Source organism: Vespula vulgaris, chromosome 8 (genome assembly GCF_905475345.1).
Source record: "Vespula vulgaris chromosome 8, iyVesVulg1.1, whole genome shotgun sequence".
Taxonomy (NCBI): domain Eukaryota; kingdom Metazoa; phylum Arthropoda; class Insecta; order Hymenoptera; family Vespidae; genus Vespula; species Vespula vulgaris.
In genome coordinates this window covers 5,083,792-5,097,045 of record NC_066593.1, presented here as the reverse complement: position 1 = coordinate 5,097,045, position 13,254 = coordinate 5,083,792, and the positions used below count along the sequence as shown (strand labels likewise).

The 13,254-nt window shown below is 37.0% G+C and overlaps 1 protein-coding gene across 4 annotated transcripts in view; it reads right to left on the bottom strand.

Annotated features, from left to right (window-relative positions):
* The window catches only part of LOC127065942 (serine/threonine-protein phosphatase 2A 56 kDa regulatory subunit epsilon isoform), a 31,698-nt gene extending 18,647 nt beyond the window's left edge, over window positions 1-13,051 (bottom strand). Inside the window, exons 1-2 of one of the 4 annotated variants that reach the window (XM_050999016.1) lie at window positions 12,472-13,046; window positions 10,516-11,950 (exon numbers count right to left, since the gene is read on the bottom strand). In XM_050999016.1, the coding sequence (XP_050854973.1) occupies window positions 10,516-10,654 (139 nt within the window). In that variant the 5' untranslated portion in view covers window positions 10,655-11,950; window positions 12,472-13,046. Of the gene's footprint in view, window positions 1-10,515 lie in introns of all 4 variants that reach the window. The other 3 variants (XM_050999019.1, XM_050999018.1, XR_007782215.1) reach the window with 3 other exon arrangements.
* Window positions 13,052-13,254: the final 203 nt, after the last annotated feature.

Sequence of the window (13,254 nt, the reverse complement as noted above, 5' to 3'; positions counted from 1 at the left end):
GCTAATACTCGTATAAAACGCGACTCGATTAATTATAGAGTTAACGACGTCGCGATAAAGTCGCATTATCGTTGGAGTTTTAACTATGTCCGGTCGAAGGCTTACCCACGGAATAGGGGGTTTTGAGAATGAGTTGATAAAGTGGGTAGAATAATAGAGTGTCACCCAGTTGCTACTCTCGCAATTACACGTGGGAGGGAAATTTATTCGAATTTCTTTTTCTTTTTTCTTTCTTTCTTTCTTTCCTATTACTGATCGATCAATTTTGTTTTTCTTTGTTCGAACGTTCGTTAGATCGACGTTTATCTCCGTGAGATCTTCATCGATAAAAAGCTTTTCTTTCTACATATGTCTAATCAGCAATTTTTTTAATTAATATTAATACTCTAATTATATAATAATAATAATCTAATTAATATTTCCCAATAGTATAATAAAGCAATTGAAGATAGATAAACATTAATTCGATCATTAAACTACGAAAACAAAATAGGAAGAGCTCATCTTTCACATTTATTTCTCTCTCTCTCTCGTCCTCATCGAAATATCGAGATAGATAAAATAGACTTTTTAAAAAGAAAGATGGAATAAAAAAAACAAAAAAGAAAAAATAAGGAAGAATATTTTTAAACGAAGTCGAAGAGAATTGGCTTTGACTGCGAATGAGAAAAAAAAAGAGCAAAGAAGACGTTCGATGAAAAGGAAGAAGAACGGAATAGACCTCCCTTTTCCTTTTTTTTCCCTTCCCTTTCTCCCTCCCATTCCTCCCTCTCTCCCCTTTCTCTCTTTTTTTTTCTTTTTTGCTTCTTCGCGCCTCTACGCCTTTCGAACGTCACATCCAAGATCGCTTCGACCTACATTCTCTCTCTCTCTCTCTCTCTCTCTCTCTCTCTCTCTCTCTCTCTCTCTCTCTCTATCTCTCTCTTTCTCTTTTTCTCTCTTACTCTCACATCGCGAACTCTCGACAAAAATGCGTCGACCCGACGACGAACTTTCACGGCGAAGGAGCAAACCCGATTAACTTCGAGTAAATAGATTTTACGGGGGCATGATGGCACGCGCTTCGTATACCGTAAATAAATACCTATCGATCGATCGTCATTGCGTTTATTGATTAATGTTTATAGCGTTATCAAAGTTTAATGGACAATCGTATAGGAGAGGATGGCGATTGATCGACAAATCATTTCATGTTGGCTAGTTTCTATATGACACGATAAGAATTAAGAGAAGAAATTAATAATGATAAAACGAACGTCATAAATCCTATTTCTTTTCTTTTATTCATTTTTTTTTTTTTTTTTTTTTAAGAGGAAAAAAGAAAAAGAACGGAAAAAAACGACGCTTAGGAAACTATTAAAACAAAGAACACTATAAACGAACGCTCATCCTCGTATATGTGTACGTGCAAGTAGAAAATTTGAATTTCTTCCATTTATTCGATCAGTATTATCGATCGTTTGATCAGTATTTATAACAAAATATCAATGCATGTAATATAAGTGACGTAATCCTGATATTTGATTATTTTATATACCGATCAAAATTATTCGTATGTATTAGTGATCATTGAATGACAGTAGAAAATACTTATCATTAATTAATAAAAATATTGAAAATTTAAATAAATAAAAAAATGAAACTTCAATGGCATAAAGATATTAAGAGATGTTTTTCAAGATCATTCGATTTCGTTAGAACAATTTTATTTTTATCGATCCAAATCCAGTTACGAAAGCTATTCATTCGTGATGTTTAATATCCTATCATAGAAGTGTGTTCTATCTCGAAAAGAAAGAGAGATAAGGATGGAAAGAAAGAAAAGATAAATACGAGGAGAAACAGAGAGAGAGAGAGAGAGAGAGAGAGAGAGAGAGAGAGAGAGAGAGAGAGAGAACAGAGTCAGCTGAAAGGAAGTCGAAAGAGCAATGACGTCACGTAACGCAATACAATGACGCGTTCGTTACGAAAGCAACGACGTTCTCTCGGATGTTTTATTTTTCCTCGCTTGCACATAATTCTCATATACATACATTCGTACGTACGTACGTACGTACGTACATAGATAGATATAATTTCATTCGCATATCCGCTGCAACATATCTTGTAAATAATCTGAGATAATCCTATAAGCGAATGACAAGTTGCAAAGAGAAAGAAAGAGATAGATAAATAGATAAAAAAAAAGGAGAGAGAGAGAGAGAGAGAGAAAGAAAAATCTTTCTCTAATCCACCAAAAGCGAACGACCTGCTGGTCAAAATGTCGTAAAAGTCCAATATCCATTTTTTTTTTTTTTTTCTTTTCGTTTTAAGAAAAAGAAGAAAATGCGCTGAAAAGAAATTTCCGATGAAAATGGAAAGAAAAGACAGAAAGAGAGAAACGATTCATCAAGTACGTCGAACACTTGAACGATAATAGTGTGACCTCGGCAATGACTCATAGGTCACCGTACTGACTCTTTCTCCTTCACCTAGGACTTCCTTTTGCAACACCGTGTATATCTCGCTTTACGTTAGTCTCTATCGAGGTAAACGTGCACGCGTATCGATTCCAACGGCCCCCAACAACTCCTATGGCTATCTTTTTCTATTCACTAAACGCCTCTCTAAACAAAACGATATGATGATAGATATCGACCAATAGGTAACGAACGCTCTTTCGTTTACTACGTTCTTTTTTATTAAGAATTTCGCGAAAGCTTTCTTCGCTACCTTTTCTTTTCTTGTTATGATATGAATTTAAAAAAAAAAGAAAAAGAAAAAGAAATTAAAAAAATTATCCGACGTAAAAATTACTATTGATCAGTTCGTATGAACATTTTCTTCATTCCTTCCTTTTTTTTTTTTTTTTTACAAGTTCGAATGTTTCAAAGGGAATACGAATTTCTCCCACAACCTTCAAGCCCATCCCTCTTTCAAAATCAATAACCAACGTTGTGTTGCAATATCATCGCAATATTTTTTCTTTTTTTTTTTTTTTTTTCTACGACAAGATTATCAATGTCGATCTAAGTACATATTTTACGTCTGTATATTGCGAAAAGAAAGAAAAAGAAAAAAAGAAAGAAAGAAAGAAAAGGAAAAAAGAAGATAAAAAAAAAAGAGGAAAAATAGAAGAAGAGAATGAAAGAAATCTCAAGGTTTAATAATAATGCACTGAGCTTTTATGCAAACGAACAATATACATATTATAATATATTCAGAGACCAATTAGCGTTCGCTGAAAAAGATGAAACAAGTCATCGATGGTATTCTCTTGTTATTTATCGATACGTTTTGTTTTGCATTTTTACTTCGTGTACATTTGTCGTATACGTATGTACATTTTTATGTACACACACACATACACTCATACACATTATATATATATATATATATATATATATATATATGCATAAACGCATACAATTCCTCAGTTTTTCTTTTGGAAGGAGAATTACAAAAATGATTTGGTCGGGAACTTTCGCACGTCATCATGTATTTGTGTATATGTATACTGTGCACGTAAGTATTGATATATGTATATATGCATACATTATACTCGGTTAGTACACCGCCATCGTCGTCGTCGTCGTCGTCGTCGTCATCGTCATCTCTTTAACTCACGTAGTCTCTCATTTCTCTACTTTTCCCAAGTAAATCCAGCGGCTTTTCTCTTAGCGCTTGTTTAATGGCTGCACCCCAATGTCAAACGTACGAGAGACGAGTTTTACGATGATTTCTCTCTCTCTCTCTCTCTCTCTCTCTCTCTCTCTCTCTCTCTCTCTCTCTGTCTCTCTCTTTTTTTTCTTTCTACCTGTAGTAATCGGTACTTCGTTATTATCCGTAACGATCGAAGGGAATGAATTTTTTTTCCTTTTCGATACTAACTCGAATAGATGATGTTTACAGAGGATCGAATGTACGATCATCTAACGCGTTAATGGATTAAGACGATACGAATGCCTTATTACATTTCTCTTATCATAGATATTAAATATAATATATTTCATATATATAAAAATAATATATATATATATATATATGAAATATATATAAGAATAAAATATGTAGAGAAAAATTTCATTCGTACAATTCGATTGTATAAATGAAATATTTGCATAATGTTATGTCAAGATTTTCGACATTTTTAAGATATTGATTAAAAGAGAGAGAGAGAGAGAGAACAAGAGACAGAGCTAATGCAAACTAGAGAGCAAACTCGACGTAGCTCTCGCCAAGTTTTAAAATCGCAGTGTCATCTTTCTCTCCTGCATTGCGATGATCTTGACAATGACCGTGACGATCAATGACGTCATCGATTATAGGCGTAGTACCATGAACCAGTCTCGCGCGAGCTGAGAAAGTCAGAGCTAAACGAAGGGTTCTCCATTCCCTCTCCCATCCTCTTTGGTCCCTCCCCCCTCCATCTCACTTTTCCACTACACCATCACCATAGAGATTTCTCTCGAACGGCACGGATTTAAATGGGATCTTACATTCTGCACATTTCTTATTCATTTTGAATTCCTAGATAGAAAGAGAGAAAGAGAAATTTAGTTTCTTTTACGTGCAATGGAAATAGTAGAAATAATAAAATAGAAGAATGTTATATTACTTTTAATGTTGACTCATTGAATATAAAATGAAATCATCAAAAAAAAGAGAGAGAGAGAGAGAGAGAGAATATTGGTAGCCCTTTAGAAATTGAAATTTCGCTCATGAAAAAGATAGAGGAAAATTTATTTGACATTCAGTCGTGTGTTCTAGCAGGAAAATAATGTTTAATATCGTCGAAGCACGAAGAGGATATTGCTCTCGTTTAAACGGATACGTTGACATTTTTCAAGAATGAAATTCTTTAATCGCAAGAAATATTCGTACGTTGACGTTTTTCGGAAATACGGTTTTTACAAAAAGGAAAGGAAAGGAAAGAAAAGAAAAGAAAAGAAAAGAAAAAGAAAGAAGTAAGATTACACATATGCAAAAGAAAAAGAAAAAGAAAAGGTAAAAGAAAAAAGATGGTGTCTATTCGGACACGGACATTGGTTTGTCCGCTGGCACTACAGGAAACAGGGAGTGTACGAAATTAGTTCAATCTCGTGCGCGCGCGACAAGTGGAAAAACGTTTGTATAAAGCGATTGGATCGAGATGGATAGAAAGAGAACGAGCAAGCGAGAGAGAAAGAGAAAGAGAGAGAACACATACAGTATATAAGTGTCATGTGGTAGCAACAGAACGAGCGTAGGTGAAACCCGATATAATGTCTAACGACAACGACAATGATGATATATGTTTAACGAGAAAAAACAGAACGAAAGAAAAAGAAAAAGAAAAAGAAAAGGATAAACGAATGAAACTTTTAGAAATTATTAGGTCGTTTCTTGTATGAAGTGTTTTTTAATATATATTACGATTTTATAATATATAAATATAATATGAAAATTCGCGAGCGTCTGTGCAAAGAAGAAGAAGAAGAAGACATACATGTACGTATATACATAAACGGTGTAACACAAACGTAACGATTCTAATATTTCTAGCGATTCATTCATCTCCTATGAATTTCTCGTTTGTTTCAAATAATGATCAAGGACGATTGACCGACCGGTTACGTTGGACCGTAAATCGCATTGAGATTGTTTATATACGTATAGAAGCTCTTACGAATAGGAGAAAGTTAGGCGAGAAAATCCGATCGATCCTGATTGAGAGACCGATGATGTGAAATAATCAAACCTCTAAACGCGTCAGAGATCATACGTATGTTTTGTGTGTGTATGTGTGTACGTCGATAGCAGAGATTTCGGCGTGCCGTCACGTTCGTGAAAAACATGTAAGAGAACGTGCGAAAAATTAAAATTTGTTACATAAAAAAGAAAAAAAGAAATAAATAAAAACGAAATTGACACACATATGCAACATTACGCGATCAATCCCTATTCTTTTTTTATTCGAACGATTATATCAAAATTCCCGCCCAAACATGGCGAACAAACAATGGCGTACGAGAACAAAAACGACAGAGATATTTTTTGTAACCTTCTCGTTTTTAAAATCGTGTCCGATTTTTTCTTTATGACCGAAGTTTCTCTATGACCTGTTTAACTATTCTACTTTTTTTTCCCTTTTTCCTTATTTTTTTTTTTTTTTTTACGACAAGCGATTTATCAAGATTTACCGTCGACAGTTTATTTCACCGATCGAGTTCGATGTCATGCCGTGTGTGGTCGATGACATTGCAATTTTTTGTGTCTTTCTTCTTTTTTTCATACGGCTTTCAGTCGAATTTCTTTGTTCGTCGCGTATCGAATGAACGCGATTGTCACGTGTACCAGAGATTGGATCGAAGCTTATTATTTCAAAAGCTTACAAAAAAAAAAAAAAGAGAGAAAAAGAGAGCGATGAAAACGATGAATCATTATTGTTGAAAAAGTTTACAATCCGAAATTAATGGATTAACTAGGAGCTAACAAGCTTTAGCAGCATCATCTGCACTTGCTTGTAAAATTTAATATAGGCTCTATCGAAGGTTCTTATCGATCTGACGTTTACACCGAGTGTCGTTAATTAAAAATCGAGTATCATGTATATGCATATGCATATACATATACATATATATACATATATATACATATATACATATATTAGAGTATATACAAAGTCAGAAATGTCGTTTAAATAAATTCGTTATATATCCAGGTATAATCCAATAATTCACCATTACTCGATATTCATCGAATTAATGAAAATCCATCATTACTCGATAATTCATTCGACAATATGGCGAGGTGGATCGAAAAAAAAAAGAAAAAAAAAAAAGAAACCTCCAAGAATTCATTGTACATCGATTACCATGGAAAAACTAAAAAAACTTTCCGATTAAATCTCTAAAATTTTATTCGTAATCGAGTATCGTGATAATGCTTGAAGATCGTATAAAAGATATACGTTTAACTGCAGTGTCGCTATGCGTTGATTCAGAAAATTTTCAAGTAAGTACTTTGGCTTCGGATCGTGAGCCACCGTGAAATGTGGGCAGACATCATCGAGCATACACCTACGTGTTTCTAAATAAGGTTTATTCGTAGGTTGGCCTCGCCGTAACGCAAAGAAGAGAAGGAAAATATTCCCCTCGTGTGGATCTTCCTCGTTCAAAAGCAACCTGACTGACAGTGGCTTATCGAGATGAAAATATCTCTACGCGAATGATTAAAAGAAAGAAAAAGAGAGATAAATGGAAAGGGGAAAAATATATTAGCGATGAAGCACAGAAACTTACGATAAATCTCAAAGTTCAAAAATCGCTATTTTTATCGATAAAAATCTGCATTAATTATAATTAAAATAGAAGGAAAATAGCAACGAAACACAAACGTACGATAGATTCAAAGTTCAAAAATCGTTATATCTACCGATAAAGATCTACGCAAAAATTATAATCGTTATTAAATATTACGACCTTGACACTCGTTCCTCTTATTTAAGAAGATTCCGTCGAAAGTAATACAAATCACGTTACTCATAGAGGAACGTTTAAAAATGGTGGGCGTAGTAGTACATTCGAAAATTGACCAATCATCGTCGGTATAGCATTCTTAGAGGAGAGCGAATAAATTCAAAGATAATTCTTTGCCGAGAAATGTCGAAAAAAAAAAAGAGAAAAGAAAAACATCGAGAGAGTCACGTGACAGAACATTTAACACGCAAATATGTGTTTACGATAAAGATCGCGTAAGTAAGCTTACAAATTTATTTACCTTCGCGAAGAGTTGTATTGCTCACTGCTTGAAGGGATTTGGATTATATAGCACACGCAAAAAAGTAATTAATTACGAATCGATCGGTAAAATAATACGCGTAAACAACGATCAAGAGCATGGTACGCACGTGCGTGTACGCATAGGTTATGTGTCGGCAACGTAGACCTAGGGGAAGGTAAGCAAAAGCGATGAAAGGAGGAATGGAAGGGGGAGGAGAGTAGTGAAGGAAGTAGGTGGGAGGGAGAGCGAAGACCACTGCCGTTTTATTGGCAGAGGTGAACGACTGCAAGGTGGACGCTTGTATTTCGCGTAACCGTTCATCGTTCGAACAAACTCTAAGTTTCTAGGTCAAAGCGACGACGACTTTCGTATGTACTGCCTGCCCTAAAAATCCGCTGCTTAGAAATAAAGGAATAAAGAAAAAGAAGAAAAGTTGGGTGGGCACCGTACTCGTTAGACAATGAGAGACCGCAATAATGAGTTAACCGCTCATTAAAATGATTAACCGTTCAATGATGCGAACATGCGATGATGATGAATGCGAACGATCGAGAAATAAGTTTCTAAAGAAAGGAAGATGCTTTTGGCAATCGTTAATTTCATCCTCTATTTTAAGTTCTCTCCGAAATTCCTCTGGTGCCATAATTATAGTCGAAATATACTAATGCCAAATTCAATGTTGTCTACTTTGCTACTTTTAATGGTTTGCTATCATGTGTAGCGAAGAGAAAGATGTGAGAATATGTTGTGAATACAGATTCCTTTCTACATTCATTATTCTTCTAGAATCATTTGTTAATTCTTCTTTTGAATTATATTTCACGATCAGATAACTTTAAAACAATTAATGACCAAGATTAGGTAACACAATTCAAGGTTATTATGTGGTAAATCATACTATGTTTCACATTATATAAGATGTTCACATGTCTGTAAACTTCTCTTAATTTTAATTAATTCCTATTAATTTTTATACCAAACCACACACTGAATGTAATACATTGTACACAATGAGAATTGTAATAGCATGCATTGGAATATTTATTTTTTTAAGATTCTTTTGTCGCATATTTTATGATATTTCCTTCTAAAAGGATACTGTATAATCTTTTAATCAAGAGTATAGTTCTCAACTTGCTTAAACATTGCATCTTTATTACGTGTCATAAAATAACAATGATTAAGAATTATATGTTTGTTCTTCTAATTAAGATATTTTCATTGGTCATTTAAATTCAAAGTTCTGTGACATATCCATTTTATCTTATGTTCATAAATGTATTTTTATCATAGAATTACATTTTAATACATGTAATTATTACGATTATACAATGATATGTCTTTTATAAAATAAGACTAAAGGAATAACATAAAATATGTTCAAAGAGAAACTAAAGAAAAAATGGAAGACGTAATCCTAACAGATACGTTATGATCATGAATTATACATAACATTCGACAATTTCAAAAGAAATCTATTCTTAAGAACTTTTTTTTGGATCTATAATTTTTTATATCCATTACATGACCATATTTTTTTACATAATGTTGCTTCTATTATTTCTAACAGACTATATCAAGCAATCATTAAAGATAGTAAGTTAATATATTTTTATAAAGGCTATATAAAAATATATATAATAAATAAATAAATATATCTTGCGTAAATCTTCGATACCGAGATCGAGATCGATACAGAATATCGTAACATTCCGATTATTTCTCGAAGAAAGGCAAAAATTCTACATAGAATTGGTACTTGCACGACTAAAAACTAACCGTATTTTCATACAATTTATCGATATTAATTACCTAATGTAACGTTAAATATTCGTAATTTTAGTTTCCGATTAATCGTGATGCAATTTTATCTAATTAATAAAGTTTTCTACACGAAAATTAACGTCTAATACGGATTTTACTACAGCGACAATTTTGAGGTTATCTTGCACCAACCATCATAGCAGAAAGAAGTCACTTGTGAGTTAGATAAATTATACTTTGTTGTGTGCTATATATAAATACAAAATGAAATTTAGGATATGATACTAGTGTTTATAATAATAAATGTACTTAATAAAATTACTAAACGTTATCATGAATTGTAACTATTATTGTATCAGAGTTTGCGACAAGATATGAAATATCAATAGATTCATTAAATGATTATCTGTCTAATAAAAGATGATTAATGTGTTTTGAAACAGAGCACAATCCTTATCTATAATGCGAAAGATAGAACAAGCTTATGAGATTCCTAGACTCGACCTAAAAAGTTGTAGGACTTAATTAGGTGTTGGTAAATTTCAAATAAATATAAATACTCTAACGTGATCCTACGTTGATTAAACAAGTATCTAACAACACCAATGACAATAATACAACTACAAGATTCTCTATTCATATAATATTCTATTACTTGTTTAATACGAACATGGAATCCATTACCGCACAAATACTTCCTACAAGGTACGACGATGAAACTCTCACTTCTTAATATCTCCTAAAATCCTAAACGCTACATGGAAATAGGAATGACAATCTATCAAGGATTATGTATCCCTAGATGATTTTATATACAACAATGAAAAACGGATCGGTGCAAAGAGCATAGGAGTCAGGATATACATATACATATACATATATATATATACATATACGCACACATTATATACTCGCGTGTGAATAAGTAAGACAGTAAACTAATAAAAAGAAAAGAAAAAAAGAAAAGGGAAAAAAGAACAAAAAAAAATGGAGAAAAAAGTAACTAACCTTTGAGCTGTGGTAGCTGTTGTAGCTCGACGTCCTGTGAGTTTCTATATCGCGAGGAACTCTGGGACTTCTTCGACTTCTTCTTAAGCGATCGCTTAGCGAAGGGATCTATCCGATCGACGAAAGTCCCTGACGACATGTTGGGAATCGTACTCGGAGGCACTCTAAGTATCTGTAGGGTGAACTCGTCGTCGTCTTGAACGATTGTACTTCACGTTCGTGCCCCGATTTCCCGGACGACGTCGACGACGACGACGACGACGACGATCGACGACGACGACGACGGCGGCGGCGACGGCGACGACGACGACGACGACGACGATCGACGACGCCGGTGGCGGCGTTTGCGGCGACGGCGATTAGAGACGATGGCGTCGTCCACCTCGAGGAGGCCGCATTCCGCGTGGACGTTTACGTCGATATTACGACTCACTGCACTTTCACGATATTAAGTAAAACAGGTAAGGGGGATGGATGAGCTTCTCTAAGTGATGTCGATGGCACGCGCGCGCGCGCACGTACGAACGTACACACAGAGAGCTAGACACATACACATATACACGCGCACGCACGCACGCACGCACACATACACACACACAACAAACAACAAACAACAAACAAACAAACAAACAAACAAACAACGCACGCACACTATTAGTACGTAGGTAGTAGAACACACTAACGCGAATGGAGAGCACGTGGTATACCTGGACACGGTAACCTACTGTTCACGCGTTCCTGCGGCAGAGAAGGTCGACGGTCGCGTTTCGGTCGTGCATAGCACGCGCCCGCGGTGCCAGAGGGAGAGGAGAGGAGAGGAGAGGAAAAGAGAGGAGAGGGGGAATAGGGTAGAGGAAGAGGAGGGAGGTGGTGCAGGGGGTGATGGTGGAGGCGAGGAAGATATCTTTCCTTCGAGATGTCGACGTGTCGATGGATTATGGGTGTCGCTGCTCGAATAGATCCATCGAGCTAACCGAAGATGACGACGACGAGAACGGACGAGGTGGACGTCGTTACTTCGAACGTCTAAATCCGTCCAGGAAGGAATCTTTTCTCTATCTCTATATATCTCTATCTTCTCTATATAACTCTCTTTATTTCTTTCTCTCTCGCTCTTGCTCGAAGTTCTCGCTCACCGCCGGCAAACTCGTCGTATCGTCGTGCGTCGTCGTATTCTTTTTCTCTCTCTCTCTCTCTCTCTCTCTCTCTCTCTCTCTGCCTGCCTGCCTTCCTCCCTCTCTCTCTCTCTCTTTCTCTCTCTCGTCCCGAGAAAAGAGGCTCTCGTTTTTCTCTATCTCTTTCTCTCTTTCTATCTCTGAGAGAACGCGCGCGCGCGCTATCTCTCTTTCTCCTTCTCCGTTAGGCGTTGTCACACGCGGGGGAAGGGGAGGGCACGCACGCCCTGTGTGTTCCCCCTATGTGTCGAGGCTTCCACCTACACCGTAAAACCGAAGCGTCGTCCGTAAATTATTTTTGCTCACTACGAGCGGATAATGAACTAGCTACCTGCGAGCGAAGGGTGGTCTCCTCCCTTCCTTACTTACTCTTTCTCTCTCTCTTACTCTTTCGCATGCACGCACGCACGCACGCACGCATACACGTACTAACCCTCTCCCTACCTTCCTCCCACTACTACGTCTCACTCTCTCTAAAACGCGCACACACACGCCGTCACATACAAATCTTCTCTCTCTCTCTCCTTTCTTTCGTTCTCTCTCTCTCTCTCTCTCTCTTTCTTTCTTTCTTTCTTACACACTTACACACTCTCTTTCTCACGCACGCAGCGCTCTCACCGGTTTGCTCTCTCGACGGAGAATCGAAGAATTAGATAGAAAATACAGAGAGCACCGGCGGATTCGAAGAGGAGGCTCCTCTCTTGAAGAGGAGGTCGTAAGAGGACGGGGGAGATGGCGGATGGCCGATGACGGTGGCGGAGAGGGGGCGGGGGATTCTTACCGAGCAGTCGTGCTTGCGTGTCGACTCTGGCTGTACGAAGCACCGTTACGAAATAGCTCGCGCGAGCCAGGGGCGGTCTCTGTCCGTACGAAAAGCGTCTCTTTTCTTCTATCTCTCTATCTCTCTCTCTCTCTCTCTTTCCCTCTCTCTCTTTTTCTCTTTCTCTTTCTCTCTCTCTCTATCTCTATCGTTCTCTCTATCCTTCTCTCGCTCTGTCGTTCTTTCTATCTGTTTCTCTTTCTGTTTCTAGATCATATGCACAGGGGGCACAGGTACGCGACGTTTTAACACAAGTCGTATTTTTATATTCTTCTGTTCGGCACGCGTCGTCTCTCGGCACTTTCCTCCGCGAATTCGGTATAGTAATCTGAACGCACTCACACACTAGGAACGCGCACGCGAGAAACGTCGGAGGAGGCTCGAACGGCACTCGGCCGCCATCAGCTGCTCGTAGAGACGACGACGAGCTTCTTTCATTTTCGCCGACGAACGACGGAGACGATGAGCGCGACCTCGTCAGGCGTCGAGAACCGACGAAACCCGACGACGATCGAGCATCTTTTCCTTTATCGCTCTCTCTCTCTCTCTCGCTCGCTCGCACTCTCTTTCTCTCTCTCTCTCTCACTCTTTCTATCTCTCTCTCTCTCTTTCTTTCTTTCTCTTCTCTTTCTCTTTCTCTTTGCCTTCTCGAACGCGCTCGCGGCACGGACGACTAAGATTTTTAGCCCTTGTATACCGTACGGTAGATCTTCAATGACAAGGAACGAAAAAAAAAGGAAAAAC